At 51.4% G+C, this 16514-nt stretch overlaps 7 protein-coding genes across 7 annotated transcripts; 1 reads left to right on the top strand and 6 right to left on the bottom strand.

Annotated features, from left to right (window-relative positions):
* Positions 1-259: 259 nt before the first annotated feature.
* MRS44_010006 (uncharacterized protein) lies at positions 260-850 on the bottom strand (the record flags this gene model as incomplete). The annotated part of the gene is made up of 2 exons (XM_046276540.2): positions 260-580; positions 632-850. 2 exons carry the CDS (start codon positions 848-850, stop codon positions 260-262), a joined length of 540 nt encoding a protein of 179 aa, XP_046131555.1.
* Positions 851-2029: 1179 nt separating this feature from the next.
* On the top strand, positions 2030-3496 carry MRS44_010005 (uncharacterized protein; the record flags this gene model as incomplete). The annotated part of the gene is made up of 7 exons (XM_046276541.2): positions 2030-2231; positions 2287-2306; positions 2357-2390; positions 2440-2513; positions 2566-2945; positions 2997-3092; positions 3142-3496. 7 exons carry the CDS (start codon positions 2030-2032, stop codon positions 3494-3496), a joined length of 1161 nt encoding a protein of 386 aa, XP_046131556.2.
* Positions 3497-4025: 529 nt separating this feature from the next.
* MRS44_010004 (uncharacterized protein) lies at positions 4026-4981 on the bottom strand (the record flags this gene model as incomplete). The annotated part of the gene is made up of 2 exons (XM_046276542.2): positions 4026-4396; positions 4471-4981. 2 exons carry the CDS (start codon positions 4979-4981, stop codon positions 4026-4028), a joined length of 882 nt encoding a protein of 293 aa, XP_046131557.2.
* A 2414-nt stretch (positions 4982-7395) lies between these two features.
* On the bottom strand, positions 7396-7787 carry MRS44_010003 (uncharacterized protein; the record flags this gene model as incomplete). Its single annotated transcript, XM_046269990.2, has 2 exons — positions 7396-7562; positions 7628-7787. The coding sequence occupies 2 exons, from the start codon at positions 7785-7787 to the stop codon at positions 7396-7398; spliced, it is 327 nt and encodes a 108-aa protein (XP_046131558.2).
* An 896-nt stretch (positions 7788-8683) lies between these two features.
* MRS44_010002 (uncharacterized protein) lies at positions 8684-10477 on the bottom strand (the record flags this gene model as incomplete). Its single annotated transcript, XM_046272773.2, has 5 exons — positions 8684-8923; positions 8975-9754; positions 9814-10065; positions 10113-10345; positions 10396-10477. 5 exons carry the CDS (start codon positions 10475-10477, stop codon positions 8684-8686), a joined length of 1587 nt encoding a protein of 528 aa, XP_046131559.2.
* A 324-nt stretch (positions 10478-10801) lies between these two features.
* On the bottom strand, positions 10802-12472 carry MRS44_010001 (uncharacterized protein; the record flags this gene model as incomplete). The annotated part of the gene is made up of 1 exon (XM_046283703.2): positions 10802-12472. The coding sequence occupies one exon, from the start codon at positions 12470-12472 to the stop codon at positions 10802-10804; it is 1671 nt and encodes a 556-aa protein (XP_046131560.2).
* Positions 12473-13058: 586 nt separating this feature from the next.
* On the bottom strand, positions 13059-13915 carry MRS44_010000 (uncharacterized protein; the record flags this gene model as incomplete). The annotated part of the gene is made up of 2 exons (XM_065619963.1): positions 13059-13645; positions 13702-13915. 2 exons carry the CDS (start codon positions 13913-13915, stop codon positions 13059-13061), a joined length of 801 nt encoding a protein of 266 aa, XP_065476152.1.
* Between the last annotated feature and the right edge of the window lie 2599 nt (positions 13916-16514).

Genomic DNA, 16514 nt, shown 5'->3' with positions numbered 1-16514 from the left:
CATTGCAAGGGCCATGGTCCAAGCGAATGGAGGGGCTTTGTTTTGACCACACTTCGTGATTGAGATAACAGAATTATTGAATCGAAGGTAGGCAGTGTATTATTACAAGGTACTATACTGATACAACCATGAAGCATACACTGAATAGAAATGCACTCGCTTGGTGGCAATTGTCAATGCTCCCATCAGCACACCCCGTCTATGAGACAGTCCACCCTGACGCAGAAACTCCATCAACTAGGACCCAAGTCTATGCCCCTCACAGATATGTGTTGAAGATCTTCTGGTACTTTTCAAGAGTGGTCTTGTCGCCCACCCAGACATCCCTGCCCTTGTCGACAGCCTCGATGTGCTTGCCAATGTAAGTGGCCACCATGCCGTTGCCGTAAGCCGCCTTGTCGATGAACTTGTGCTCATCAGGCTCAACGACCTCGATGTAGTAAGGGTGGGAGAGCATCTCGGTCAGGACGTCGGCGGACTTGTACAGAAACATGGCGATGCCGTCAAAGTCGACAAGCTCGTTGGACTCGGGGGCAGAAGCACCACCTGCAGTGGGAACAATCTTGCCTCCAACTTGGACCTGTTGACATGTGAGTGATCTGTCTGAGTTGAGACACGGTGGGTTTCATACCTGCTGGTACCGGGTGATGTTGAAGTAAGTGGCCAGAGGCACAACCTTGGGGGCATGCTGGGTCTCCCAGTACTTCCAAAACTCCTCCTGGGTGAAATCGGGACGGCGCTTGACGTAGGTGACCATCTGGAGGAGGCCAGTGTTGGAGGGGGCACACGCAGCAAGAGTGGCCCCAAACAGGACCGTAAAGACGGCGAAGAGTGACGTGAAGCGAGCCATTGCGTCTGCAGGAGAAGGGGCAAGAGGTGACAAGAGACAATCAGGGTGAAACGAGTGGAACGAAAAGCAAGCCGTTCGAGTGGCTTTTGTGCGATACAAGGAGTGGATGCTGACAGGTTTATCTGTGCCATGTGATGGTTGGTAATTGGGTCTCCTTGCCATGAGGTGTTTGGACCCTGGGTGATTTTAATTTACATGCCTGCGATGTAACTCTTTAATTATGGAGTCTTTGGCTGCAGCCATCGAACAATGTCTGCAGGTCCCCATCAATGCGTCGACGGGGGCCCTGATGCGGGAGTTTGTTTCCCGTTTAAACGGAACCCCCGGAGATGGTTGGTCACGGATATCAAGATGGTGATCTTGGAGGTTATCTTGTATAATGACACCCAAAGCTTTGAATTTTGCAAATACCGGATCCAAAGATGCTATTTTAACCTTATCTTTAACGTTTTTTACAACGTACGGACACTCGTTCGAGTGAGGAATATTTCCGTCATGGCCAGTTTTCTCTCGGTTACATCGTCCTCATTGCTTTTTATTTCTTGGACGACAACCATTTTTTCGCCGTTCTCCGCGAATCCTTAAGCAAGCACTAGCAAGCTATACACCCTTGCAACCAACTGTAAGCGAATGCCACAGCTCCACGGAACTAACCAATAACATCCTCAAAGATCCACGCTTGATCGGGGTGGCCCGATGTTGGGTGACGGGATTCCCCTGGCTAAATTAATGCAGGGGCTTGGCGAATATTGGGTTTTCTTTTTGAGATATCGTTGAACCTCAGGCATTAGAAAACATGGATAAGAAAGCGTTGATGTCTCCGCCAAGATGCCAAAGAGAAAAGTTCATGTCTGGTCCTGGTTCGTGCATTTCGAGACCGAGGCCGTGGAAGGGGAAAGTTCGTTTACCCCCTTCAAAAAGCAAAGATCGAAACCCACAACGTCTTGTCCCGTCCCTTGAAAACCGCCTGATTCGAGGTTGAATTTGCTTTTGAGTGACAGCGAAAATCTTTATGCGGCGTTTCGGCAAAAAATGGACGAGTTTGTCAGTAGCCGGCAATGCGTAGAAAAATACAAATACATTCTTCCCACCGAGTCGCGCACACTGCATTTGTCAGTCGAGAGTTCTTGGCTCCTCTGGTTCTCTTTTTCCCAGTGATACAGCGGCTTGAGTCTCTTCATGGCTTATCCGGTAACTAATGGCGTGACGACGTTCCTGGCGCCGCCAGAAGGGTACGTGGTGGACTTTGAGCACCCGCAGCAGCAGAATGCGCTCCATCACTACCTGATTTTCGGCATCTTGGGGTCTTTGGCGCTGTTCTGTTTGATACAGAGGCTTTACACGAAGCATTTCTTGGCGGGGAGTCTCAAGATTGATGATGGTACGTTAGACACTGACTGGAAAGAGGAGACTTGGCGCTAACTCGTGGTCCACAGCGTTGGTTTGTCTGGCTTGGGTGAGGCTCTTGGCGAGTTGAGATGATGAAGCGTTACTAATGGGCCTTAGCTTGCGTCTGTCATTATGCAGTCAGTGCAAATCTGTAGGTTCGTGCTTCCTTTAATGATGCCCACCGCACTGACACTATTCAGGGTCCATCTCAATAGGAGGGCTATGTCATCATGCATGGGAGATGCCCATTGAAGTCTTTGAGAAGCACATGCTCGTCAGTTTCTACGAATGACGCTATTCCGACCTACCACTCACCATGTCGACAGAGCTCATACATCGTCGCGCCCATCTTCATCACCTGCAACGGCCTCAGCAAGACGTCCCTCTTGACGTTTTACCTCCAAATCTCGCCCCAGAGATGGTTCCGAATCACCATCTGGACCACCATCGTGATGGTGGCCTGCTACACCGTCGTCATCGCCGGCCTCCTCCTCTTTGGATGCCGACCGATTCGCGCCGCCTTTGACCCTTACGTCTTTGGAACGGGTACCTGTGTCGACCTGCCGAGTCTGTACATTGCCATCGCCGTCGCCAATATCGTTTCCGATGTAGTTCTCTTTACCATTCCGATTCCCATGATCATCCGATTGAAGATGCCTACGGCGCAGAAGATTGGAGCTGCCTTGATGTTTGGTATCGGTTCCATGTACGTCTCTGTTCCCTATCATGCTGGGCCTGACTAATGGGTTATACTCAGTACCGTCGCGACATCCATTGTTCGCATGGTTTACCTACCGTCTCTACTGGGAGCTGCCGACATCCCTTGGGTTGCTGCGCCCGCCAACGTTTGGTCGTGAGTAGCTACCAATTCACCTCATATGCAGGATACTGACAGACTTTAGGTTTGTCGAAGTCAACCTCTTCATAATCTGTGGATCTATGCCTACCTTTCGCAAATTCCTCAAGCGATTCCTACCGAAATGGATGGGCTCATCTGGCCACTCACACCCATCCAAACCCACGACGTTCGACACTTCACAAAGCAAGCTGCACCGCCAGCCACATACGGGATACACGCAATTCGATATCGTCGAGTTGGACAACTTCTCGGAGCACAAGAAGGAAGGTGTTATACAAGCGACTGTTGCGGACGTGGAGTCCAAGGGGAGCGGAAGAGATGATACGAGCGAGGAGGCCATCCTTGATGAGAGGTCAATAGCGTACACAAAGACATTTCAGGTTCAGTATAGTGCCTGACTAGATATAGTAATTAATTTAATATGTTTTAAGCCCCTCATCGCGCCAAGTGACACTTGAACTCGCATTACCTGCCTTACTTGACTAATTTTTGAGCTGTACGGCGAGGGTTATGCATCTTCCGGGAAGGACACCTGGTTGGAGGAGAAGGGCTGTTAATCGCTTCCAGAGATTCGCAATGGTACAGGGTAACAGTGCCTTGGCTTCACTAACGTCCCCGAAAGAGGCCATGAGGTACAACATTAAAAGACAGAGTTATCATTACAGGATGGCTGTTGTGGCTTTTAGTTCTTTTAGAGACGCCAATGAGAACAAGAAAGAGGAAGACAACATGAGACCTCAAAGGGCTTATATTTAGATGGGAGAGAAACGCTATATAGATCGTTATGATGGTGAGAAATTCGGCGTGATCGAGGGGCCACACGGGGTATAAGAACTTTTCTATTCAGCACATCTCTGAAACGTGAAAGCCCGGCAACCTAACTGCCTTGAATAACGGGCAAGAACTATAGCATTTTCATATTCTTTCTCATGCAAGCAACAATCCCATCACGGACCACACACCCACGGCCAGCACAACAGCACCCTTGGTATCCAGACCACTCGCAGCATTGGGTGGAAAGTCACCCTCGGGCTTACGGCTGCCCTTCACGAGCTGATTGGGAACCACGCAAAGGAGCTCGGTGGCAGTCCTCAGGCCATCGTCGTGGAATTCCATGGTGAAGAGAAATGGGATTGGCTGTCGGACGCGTAGATCGTACATTTTATATGAGTCGATGGGGCTGTCGGCGGGAAGCAGAGCCGTTCCCATCACTGGGAATGTCTTGTAACCGCTGGGGAGGCTGACACCCGGGAGAGAAGGCGTTGTGCAGTTGGTGTTGTTATAGATTTCTGGTGTTCCTGTATGCAAAATGAGCATCCTTCTTTTTATGTTATGGGTCACACCTATAGGGACCAAGGATCAGAATACATACCCCATTGAGGATAGGCATATTGGTTGCAAGCTTCTTTGACACTGTCTGGTGGGTCTGGGCATGTGCCATCATCAGCCGGCCCTTTGATACTTCGCAAAGCCTTTTGACACTCGTCGCTCAATACACCGTTACAAGAGTGACCACTCTTATTCCCGTCGTTGGCAGTCGCATTTTGGCCGTCCATCATGTAGATGCAGACTCTTGTCTTGGTGGCTCGCGTGCTGTTGACAATATCATTGGGGATGCTGAGGAACGTTTCAATGTGTTGAGATGAGTCAAAATCTCCCCACGTCCTTCCCTCCTCGCGCCAGTCTGAGAGACCCAGTGTGAAGAGCCACGGGACCCCTGGAGAAGGAGAGAATGCGGCCGTCATTGTCGAGTTGAAAACGAGGTTGCCTTGACGGATTTCATCCAGAGTTCCGGAGCATTCTTCATCGTCTATAGCGAGAGATGTTTGCGTAAAGTAGGTAGATGCCGCGATGGCGAGAAGTAAGCTCCTGGAGAAACCCATGATTGTGAAAGTGCGTGTCTGGACGAATTGCTGTCTATGGAAATGGTTGCGGACGTCTTCGACTCTTTATCCGATTTTGTACTTCTCAACTCAGCCTCGATTCAAGCCACAAGGCCATAATCCCTGCAAATGATCGAGACGCGAGCATGGCTGACATGTGTTGAACTAACAGATCTTCTGGTGATCTGTTGAATGAGGAAACTCGAATGTTGGACCCCCGTTCTCGCTTAGCTGGTCCAGCCAGCGACAAAAAGCATGGGGCGTGGCTCTACTATAGAAGTGTATGTGACAGCTCGGTCTTTTTTGTCCACTACTTCAGCTGGTCTATTCTCGTCAGGGCTGTGATATCCACTCGCGGTCTAGAATTCAGTCTTTACTGCCAAACAAGCTAGCGTCAGGTCGAGGTGCAGCCACATGATGCCAAATCCGTGCTTATTGTCTCAGACAGCTGTTGGTCGTCGTCCAATGTGCCAAGGCATTCTTGGATGCTAGACGACAAGGCATTTTTCGTGGGGAGAGGTTCCACTGTCATGTTGAACTATTGAAAAGCACGGGCTTGGGTGACGAGATGAGGACGCAAAAAGGATCGGCTGCTTCATAAAAACGATCATCGTCAGCATCAATCATTTGGTGATTGGAAGAATAAAACATTAACTGATCAATTCTCTGCTATAGATAGAGTTTGCTTTTGAGGCCTGGACCCGACCAACAGCCAACTTACCAGGGAATCAATCCACCTCTGGCCTCAAGAAATCTCTCAACCACATCTACTTGCTCGCTTGCGACTAGTAGAGTGGCTGTAAGTCTAAATTTTAACTTGGTGTCGGCCGGGTATGCGGGACGTGTGAGGATTTTCCATGGGCAGGGATGGCGGCGGTAGGAGCGAGCTAGCTGCGGCTGAGCTTATCACGAGGAGGGATATCGGCTGGAGTCAAGTGAGAGCGAGGCTCGAAGAGGAAGTACGAGAAGTAAAGTAAGCGTATGAGGTAGAAGGGCAAGATTCTGCTATTGGACGACTGGAGTGACAAAGGAATCACCACGGTGTCTCGGCAGCACCCGGTTGCAAATAACATTAATGGATATACTGTTTCCAGAGCCTCGTTTGAAGGTTGACTCTCGATAGAGCCCCATGAGAGCCAAATGAAGGTGATTGGCGACTACAGGTGCTGACAAAGTCCCGCATGTCTCATCATGGCGTTGCTAGTCGGGGCTACGGTGTTGTGCGATTGGGTGGTTTCCATGCCGGCGTCTACCATAAAACTCTGTTCATGTTGGGGTTGACGACCTCTCTTAGACATCTTGCCAAGACTCATATACGCGGTGTAGCGATCAATCAAGCAGCCTGGGTAGTGAGTTGGAAAGCATATAGACCGGCGTGGGAAGCTGAGGTTATCTCCCTAACTATTTCGAAGAGCGGCGTTCGTCGAAATGCCGGAACGTCGCTGGACAGCATCAAGGTTGGGCATATCACCAACTTCAGGTCTACTGAAGGATCAAGCATGAGAAAAAAAATCGCGGCTTTTGCAATAGTGTGGTGACAAAAGGCTGGTGTTGGTCTCAACGCCTGATCCTTCGTTGGGAAGGTATCTCATGGCCGTAAATCGTATCCTAGAACAGATTCTTGATGCATCTTAATAAATGGCTTCTCAATGTAGTCCCTGACACTGATCCGGCTATTAAAATGTTCTTAGGGATAATGGCAAAATATTCGAACTATACTTGAGATTAACTCTCATCATTCTATACATCTCAGGCTCAACCACTCAACGTCTTGGAATCCATACCGAAGGCAAAGACGGGTTAGTTTGGCATTCTTTCAATAGTAACTGAAGCTTGCAATTTTTTCTGTCATCAATAGTACTTACTAACCATGACTTAGTGCAAGAGAGACCAACAGCCAAGGCTGTTCGTGATACGCCAAGAATTTGATGCATCAAGTAGATGTGGCGGTGTGGAATGGCCAGGCTGTCCTCACTCTCCGTCACAACTCCAACATATTTTCAACAACAATGGATAAAATGAAACAGAATTAAATGATTCATACTTGGAGAACATTTAAACTCTCCTCAAAGCTCAGAGAGGGTACAGAGTCAAAGCTGCGACCAGCCCTGACGTCACATTCCCTGGCCATGATCTGACTCTCGGCAGTCGACATCTACGATCCACCCAGTTCGATCCGCACACGTTGCATTTCACATGCGCCGAGACTTTCACGGTGGCTGTTTGCTCAATCAGGTGTCACACGAAGCATGTTTGGAGGGAATTTTTCTTCATTTGTTTTGTTTGTTTGCTATCGCACAAAGGCCAAGTTCGCTTTCATTTCGTCGTTTGCACCCCGTGTGCTCTCGTATCCCTTAGAACTGGACTATTCTCATTCGTGTGTTAGTATAGCACCGTGTAGTTATGGGACAGTGTTACACACCAAAGACGAGGTTGCCGTTGTCGTTGCCGATGCGCTCGGCGAGGTTGAGGTCGGCGTCAACAGGGTCGCCATCGACAGGGTTGAGCTTGGCGCGGAGGATGGGGACGTTGTCGTCGCCCTCGATGCTGAGCTCGATGTCCTCAGCGGAGCCAGAGAAGTCTGGAGAAGAAGACAGGTGTCAGTGGGGACCATGGAGAACTGGTGGGACAGAAGATGCTACTCACTCTCACCGCCCCAGGAGAAGCTGCCATCATCGTTGCCGATGTAGTAGTCGAGGTCGAGACGAGACTCAACCATATCGCCGTCACCGTTGCCGCACTTGGCGACGAGGATGTGACCGTCCTCGAGCTCAATGTCCTCGGAGCTAAGGTGGAAGTTGACCATTGTTGCGGTTTGTGAGGGTTGGTGATTAGAAAGAAAGAGAAGGGTTGTGGTTGTAGTGCAAGGTTGAGAATATTGAGCTGCAACCTGGAGGAGGAGAGGGTTTATATCCCCATTAGTGACAGTGACTCAGTGACAAGCTTCCTGCACCCGCGCGAGGCCTCACGCAGGGACTTGCACAAGACGAGGACATCACCCCTCATCCAGCCCAAGCAGCCAAGCCCGACTCAACCGTCTTGTGCCGTTGGTGAAGCTGCCACGATGCTATGCAGTAAGCACTGTATGTAAGCCCACACAGACCCCCTCACTGAGTGTCAAGCTGTCCCTCCTTCTGAACCGCGCGGTTGCTTCGCTCGCGAGAGGGGGGACCCGCCTTGGCGCATGGCCTACGGGTCGGCACGACGGCACCGGACTGGTCCCTTCGCATCTTCAACGGCCTCGACGGCCCACCGGGAGACCCAGCGCGAGGAGGATGTCCAGGATAGGGCGGGAGGCACACGAGCCTCTGGAGGCCTCCTCCTTCATCTCGAGAGGAGGCTCATGTTTTGGCTTTATATAGCTCTCGTTGCGAGGGGCAGACGTGCTGTTTCCAGCACATGCCATGCAGAAGCAGCTGCATACATGCGGAGATGGAAACCCTGCGCGCGACAATTTGGGGGCGAGGCGCAGCAGGATACGGTGAGCTTTGTTACATTGTGCTAACGGCTTGGCACCGGTTGATACGGCTCAGGTGTGTCGTACACGTACAGCTTGGCTGCTCAGCGACGTGGACCTGAGACAGGCAGCAAGCAAGTCTGGACCATTCAATGGTGTTTATTGCTCCGGAGAAGCGTCTTGTCATTCACTAGTCTCGTGGGCTGATTCTACAACGGCATCAACACCCTCCCCGTCTCCTGGTACTACCATCGTTCAACGTGATCGGCTGTTGCAATCCTCATGCGCTTTCCATACATCCAAAGCGGTACCGTCAACAATGAAAACAAACCCATCAGCATAGCAAAGATACCGAAAGGCTCAGCTGCACCCCTATCATGGATCCAATCAGCCACAAAGTAAGACCATGCAAAGGCAATGATAGCCCGCAGGATCGTCACCATGGTGAAGCAGTCCGCTGCGAGAGAGTGATACGAGTCGATGAGCTAGAGTATCGTCAGCTTACGTCTGGAGCAGACACTCTGAGGTTTGCTTACATAGTTGAATCCTACAGATGGAACTTGCATGAGCCCAAAAGAGAGCATCCCGTACCCAACCTCCAAACCAACCCATTGCTTTGGGCCCGGATACTGAGCGCAGAACCCAAAGACAAGGAAGCCGCAGGTCGCCGTGGCGAGCGGAAAGAAGAGTGTAGGAAGTCGATCCTCAGCTTCTGCTACTCCATGTCGCTTGGAGTTTGCTTTCTTCACCAGGCTTCCATCGGCGAGCATGTGAGTGTAGAGGTATCCAACGACGGTTCCAACTAGAGCACCAACGTTGATGAGCCCTGCATTGGCGCCCCAGAGGTAAGGCGGCTGGGCAACTATCTGCGAACCGATGGTCGAGATGGTGACGATACCACCAACCAGACCAGCGTAATGGAGCATCACCACCCAGGTGCCTGGTAGTGCGAGAGTCTTCCATGGCTGCAAGAACTGTCGTGCCAAGCTTCCACGAGGACGATTAAAGCCCAACGCCTGAGCAATCGTGAAGGGTTTGTAGCTCCCGTGGTCCTGGCTCGTGCTAGTTGGCTGTTTGTATTCTACTTGCTCCTCTTGGTCGATTTGTTTCTCGGACTTCGCCGCTGGGATCGTTTCGCTTGAGAAGCTCCTCTCATAAAGCGTCTCGGGCACAAAGAGCGCTACTCCAAGGCAGCAAAGTCCAGAGAGGGCCAGGCTGACCCAGAAGAGGGCTTTCCAGCCGTGACGGAACACGATGTAGCCTCCTGAAAGTCCTCCGGCGAGGGGGCCTGCGCAGAGCATGATAGTGTAGAGTGCCTGTTACATCCTCATTTAGAATAGCCCACTTTCCAATGGTGAGGCTGTGTTGTACGCACCATTGCTCTTCCACGCTGGTGAACAGGGTATAAATCTCCAACCAGAGCTGGAGCAACCGAATCTGCAGCTGCACCTCCGATGCCCTGGAAGATGCGAGCTGCAAGGAGAGAGTTGTACGACGTGGAGAGTCCACACCAGAGAGTGCTGAGCGTCATGAGGAGCGTAGCAACGAGAAGCACGGGGCGTCGTCCTATCCAGTTGGAGAAAGGAACCCACCAGATGTTGGCTGCGCCGAGAAACAGGACGTGGACCTGTGGGTGTTAGCACATCTCTGCAGGATCTCGATCAGAGTGCTTACAGCAACAAGGGTAGTCAACTCGGAATACGACCTCGGGTCGTTCGGGAAGTTGTACGGCCAGAGTTGGAAAGCCGGTGCGATGACACCGCTGGTGTAGTTGGCGGCAAACCCATAGAGGGCGGCAACGATCAAGGCGGCGAGCTTTCTCCAAGCTGGAAAGTTCAAAGGATCTCGAGGGTCGTCGGTCAAAGGTGGGATGGTCGCAAGCTCATGGTCAGTGTGTTCATGCTCGCCTGGGCCATGTCAGTAAGGGGGTTGTGGAACATGTGGGGAGAGCACGAACGATGAATATGAGCAGTTCCAGGAGGAGTGGCTGCATCAACAGCCTCAGCAGACAAGGCAAACGCCTCTTTCCAAGATACCATGATGGATGATCGCAGCTCGTTAGACTTGCGAGGGCAAGAATCTATCACTTCGCTTCTCAAAGGACACGGCTGAATATGTACTCAGGAGTTCGCCAAGCTCTCCGCAGAGTTCCCCAGATTACCCCAGATCTCGAGCTGTCAGTGGGACCAACCACATGGCAAAGACATTGAGGTTCCCTGCATACTCCGGCACTTTGGTCGGTAATGTCACCGGGGCTGAGTGGTTTCGGCTCCACTCTCCCGGTGGCCACTCGGGACCGACGCCTCCTCTGGCACTGATAAGGAACGGAACTCCGCTTACATTATCGACTTGGAATATTTTAACTACTTGTTGAGTCTTGGCGCCCTCTCAGGGTCGTTCCAGAACGCGCATTGCAGAGGCCGGGCATTGTCCACCTCGACCACCGTGAAATCTCCCGGGTTCACAACAATCTGCTTCCCACCTCGACCTCCATACTGCGGCCACTCGACGGCCCCCTCGCGCCGGTGGCGATTCGGGTCCCCCGTAAGAACAAAACTATTGATGTAGCTATAGTAAATCCGAGCTGTATCCCTGTATGGCACGGCCGGGTCGTTCCAGAGATACGCAAAGTCGGAGGCATGTGGGATTCCGCGCCAGGACTGTGCTGCCAAGGGATGATCAGGCGTATTGAAACGAAGCCTCCATGTCGGGACGCCCGCTGCTGATGTCCGGGAGGCCGTCTCGCGGCTGGGACAGATGTAGGCCATGTCGGACCACGAAGCTGAGATGCGGTTGTACTGGGTGCTGTTTGGAGACATGGCCCAGGGAGAGTCGGGGTGTGCAACTGGATCTGGGTAGAGCTCGTTCAAGATGCCGAGGTCAGTAACGTTGAGGTCGGGACTCATACGGTGCCAGAACTGGATAAAGTCGTCGTTGGTCTGCAAGTTTCCTGGTGTGTAATATTTGCCCTCATCTGTGGTGTAAGTCGTAATGATGGGCAGGTAATGGAATGTGCCGTTGATGCCGCTCTCCGATCCCGATTTCTCAAGGAAAAGTCCACCAAGTGCCGGTTGCCACGGCCAGTCCAATTGATCCTTGGCATCTTCATATCGCTTTGCGGCCACTTCTCTAATCTTCTCAGCTGGCGCCTTAATGAGACAGCTCATTTGCTCCGAGTCGTCGACATCAACTGAGCAATTGATATGGTTCATCAGGGCCGCAAAGTCTTTCTTGTAGCGAGGGTACTCGGGAGGAGGAAACGCTCGAGCAGTGGGAGAACCAGACTGAAGGATCGCCCTGGCGAAAAGCGGTTTATTCTTGTCCACGCCATAATTATGGAAATAGTGGAATGCCGTAGAGTGAGCGCCGGCTGAGAGACCGCCAAGTGTGACCTGATCAGGATCTCCACCGAAAGCGCTCAGATGGCGCTGCAGAAACTCCAAGAAAAAGTGTTGATCCTGGAGTCCCAGGTTCATAAGACCCTGGCGCTTGAAAAGATCACTTGGAAGAAACCCAAAAGCATTAAGTCGATAGTTGAGGGAAATGACAACTACCGGCTCTGCAGACGACGCGACAAAAGCAGCCCCGTCTATATCGCGTGCAGAAAATGACGCAAAGCCACCACCGTGAATCCAAACCAAGGTAGGCAGCTTTTCGCTGAGAGGTATGCCGTGGGTGCGGTACACGTTGAAAGACAAGCAGGCTTCGCTCTGTTGGTCTGGGTAGGGATATTTCAAGTCTTGGAGACAGACTGGGCCATATTGAGAGGCGTTTTTGACTCCCTCGAAAGCATCGGGCTGTGCTTCCAAGGGGAGAAATCGCCTATTCCCGATAGGTTGCTGGGCATAGTCAATGCCAAGCCACGCATCAACTTCTTGCGGTAGCTTATGTTTGCTCAAGGTGTTTGATATGGAAACCCCAGAGAAGGTGCCGTAGTCTTCGAGGCTAACTTGGGGAACGGCTGCGGCTGAAGTGGTACAGGAGTAATGCAAAAGAGGGCCAAGAACGGCCAGAGTAGTTGTGAACAACATCATCTTGACTGGTCCAGGGATGTAGAAGACAGCTACCCTTGGTCGAATACACGGCTATTTGTTTACTCTGAGCCTTTCAATGCTGGAAAATCAGTTCGTTGTCGGCCTCGTCTTTTGATGACCGAGATCGGCGTGTTGTGAAGAGCGAAGCTGCATACCCCGCAAGGACTATTCCCGAGATTGGTAAATTCAAGAGAGCGAGAATACCCATCGTTATGACATCCGGTAGGATTCCTGTACGCTCCCTTAGTTCCCATTGAACTTGGCTAAGCTGGAAATGGGCAATAAACGGCATTTTTCCAAAGGTATTGTCGAGATATTCATCATCGTGATCGATAGACTAGCCTTTCTTCGATTCTATCACGTCAGTTCGGATTTCAAAAGTGTCTCCGATTATTAAACTTCTACTTCTGTCCGCTGAGCCCGGGCACCTTGGGAGACTGGTTGACGAATAGCTATCATTCAACGATGCGGGAGAGTGGGTGTGTATCGACAGGTATACAGCTTACAAAGAACGGCATATTAACTCGGGGCCTAGATTCCGATAGAAATGCGCAGTAGGTACATAGCCACAGTCATAGCTGAACATTTATGCTGTGCGAACTTGTGAATCCAGTCCCAAGAGAACTTCCCGCGCGAGCTTGGACAATACGGCCGTGCCCCTCGGCTGACCTCCCCCCTTGACCTGAGAATCAAATAATTCTTGGCTAATAGCCCCCTGCTCAAGAAGGAGGTCTGCCAGACACCGTGTTACGTATGGATTAAACTCTGGATGACCTTGGTATCCGAGCACCCTGCCTTTCTGATACATGACCTGTACCTCGCACAGCGCGCTGGAAGCGAGATTATGGATATTCGGCGGCAGACTGGACACACAGTCGCGATGGAACTGGGGGATGTTCTGCGACAGATCAGTAAAAATACAATCATGATTTGGAGCAACAGGAACAACCAGTGTTTCAGCCCCCAGAATTTCTGCACCCCGAGATGATGGGATGACTTCCTGCACGCCCAGTTCGTATCCTCCAGGACTGAGTGTGACCTGGCCACCCAGAGCTCTTGCGATGATTTGGTGACCATAGCAGAATCCAGCGATGGGGATCTCAGCCTTGTATGCTTGCTTGACATAGTCCAACAGTGATGGAACCCAGGGGTCGTTCTCGACTGCGGAATACTCTGTCGACGCCATCAGCGCCTCTCTCCCCGAAACATGCTTCACACCGGTGTCTCACTGCTTCCAGTAATCATGATCGCACTGATCTCGGATAATGGGGGATATTCATGGCTCGCGAGAACCTGATGCTTCTTAATTTCGACCTGTGGAGAGGCTTTCACGTCGCCAAAGACAAATCGAACCAGAAGATCTCCGTGCGTTCCATGCTCCTCACGAATCACGTCAGGAGGCTCTTCGAATTCGAGCACAAGGATTTGATGCGAGCTGGTCATACTACCAGGTGTTAGGTGTCCAAGATCTGTTGACAAGTGCTAGAGATTAGTGCTAAACACGTCTTAATAGCTAGGAAAGTTGTACGGTAAGAATTCGGCCAACCGAGGAGAGAAAAGGAGTTGGCGTTATTGACGAACCGCGTGGGATTTAAAGGCCCCGGTATCTGACCCAAGAGGGCGGTGACAAGGCGGAAGAGCCACCCTCTCTCGTGATGCCCTCCACTCTACTCACTTATTTTGCCGTTTAAAGACTAGGCGCGTTCCCTGCATCCTTGGGGGGCAGGCTCAAAATCGCCCCATCCCCCAACCTCGTACTCCGAGCAACTGGCCCCCCGCCAGAGCCAACATGATACTCGGCATTCATACTCAAGTTGGTAACAATCTTATCGCTTCGACATGGAGTTGAAATGAAGCTTATCCCATTGATCTTGCATTCTCCGAGGGAACTCCGAAACTAGAATTTCGTCTGTTGTTAGTATAACTTGATAACTACCTTGGACTCAGGGCCCGACTTTATTGATGCATCCAGAAAATTCATGACCGAACGTGATAGCGATAGTGTCGTGGGTAAGGGGATGTGGGCTGGAGGGACGAAAGGTAGGCCCGCCGAGATACTCGTGGAGGTCAGTTGCACAGATACCGACAAAAGCAGGGGCAATCCGACAGCAATAGCAGTTAGTCTTGCACTTTGAATACCAATCTGGGAGACTTATACCTTTTTTTGACCTGGGCCAACCACAGGCTCGGGGATTTCCTCGATACGAATATCCCCTTATCCGTAGTAGCGCGCAACTCTCATGATGTTTGGTTCGCAAGAGATGGCCAGTCTTGGGAAATGAGAGGTAAATGAAACAATTCCGATGCAATGAATACACTACAGGCGTTATTGTTCCCACGGCTCGACGGGCTCTCGTGAGTTTATACTTGGCTTAGTTGATTGGCATGGTCCATCTCTCAAGCTCTGGACTAGGGCTGCATCCGTATCACCGCAGGCACTCGGTCATTTTCTATACTCCCGGCCCTCGCTGTGGGATTTATTGCGTCTTGGTCGCCTCATACTGGAAGCACCATCGGTTCTAGAGCGGTAGACAAACAATGATGCCCAACCAGTGACCGTTGCATATATGGGCATGTTCTGTTCGTGACCCAGCAGACGAGGTTGTTTTCTAGCACGTCGTGCTAGATTTGGAACAGGCCTTGGACAACAGACTGGTTACTCGAGTATGATGCAAGGCTAGACTCGGTGCTGAACGGGGACAGTGGTGCGGCGAAGTTATTAGGTCTGTCCGCTGGAGGCCTTCCGCGTGCTAGCTCGTACGTCCGATGGCTCGACGGCTTGATTGAGGGGGTGCTGGTACCTGTAGTCTCGCTATCTTTGTCTGAAGATGCAGCCCAACTAGAGTTGAAAGAAAATTCTTTCAGCGTTCTCTTGCAATGGTGCTGGGCTGAAGGGTTTTCCTGAATGCTCCATCCAAAATCCAGAGCAAAGGCGTTGGTCCATCAGGGGCCCGTTAGGCAGCGTTCAGAACGTAGCCATCGCAATGTTTCTTAGATCTTTGGCATTGGATACAAGCCTGTGACTGCTTTCTTGCTTTTGCAGCGGCCATCCAACGATCAAGGGGCTTGTTCTTGCGAGCTGAGACTGCTAATATGGGTAGACAGGTTAAGTGAGCCTAGGTGGAGGTGGTCGTTTCTAGTGATAAACATACTTTGTGACTTGGGGGGTTTTTCTTTGTCAGGCTCATTGATCTAGACAGAAGCGTATGTTGAAATTTTATTCCTTACCAAAGTCACTTACACCAGGTCTCCTCATATCTTACACCGGCCGCCGAGATCAACATTGACATGCACACGTAGAAGGTCAGTACCTCGGCCTGCCAAGTCTGGGGATAGAATTGGAGCTAATGCAGCCATGCATAGTTGACGGCTGAGTATGCTGGCATTGATCAGGACCTTGCATCACGAGATACCGGACGTCTGAGGCTACTGGGGGCCAGTTGGTGGCACGGACTACTCTCTACTGCATTACCGTTACTTTGTTGACCACTCAACATTACCGGTGGTCCGAAGCAGGTCCCGACCCCAACCTCCGATCTAGGAGGTCCACGATGGGCGTGGGGATGGACCGGGGCTGTGGACTGCTCTGTACCCTGGAGCCTGGAGAGCGCAAGGACATGCCACCAACGTGTCATCACGGTCGACTGACTAGTTACTTATGCAACCCCATGCCAGAAGGGGCTTGTTGGGAGAACCCGCTTGCCCTTGCAAGACTCGCCAGTGCGCCCACCAAGGGTAGCGCACGTAGGACTGATAACAAATCAAACAAGAGGTGATTTGAGATCAAGACAAGTCAGCAGAATACAGCTAGGTCGGCAAGATATCTTCGCTTTCGTCGTTTAGCTAAACACCGAATGCCCGTTCTCTCTTTCGCACTAGACCTCGGCCTTGCCCAATTGGGTAAAAAAGGTGAGCACTCCCCCCGACATCTCCATTCCCAGCTCATGGCGAACGACGGAGACCTAGACGGCTCTGCAGGGAACATGAATCTAAGGCGATAAGGAGACGCGGAGAACCCTGCTCTTGATCAAGGGGAGACGGC

The sequence above is a fragment of the Fusarium solani genome (genome assembly GCF_023522795.1).
Source record: "Fusarium solani strain SB1 chromosome Unknown bctg00000006, whole genome shotgun sequence".
NCBI lineage: Eukaryota > Fungi > Ascomycota > Sordariomycetes > Hypocreales > Nectriaceae > Fusarium > Fusarium solani.
Note: the sequence above shows the minus strand (reverse complement) of the source record. Positions and strands in the feature narration are given on the sequence as shown.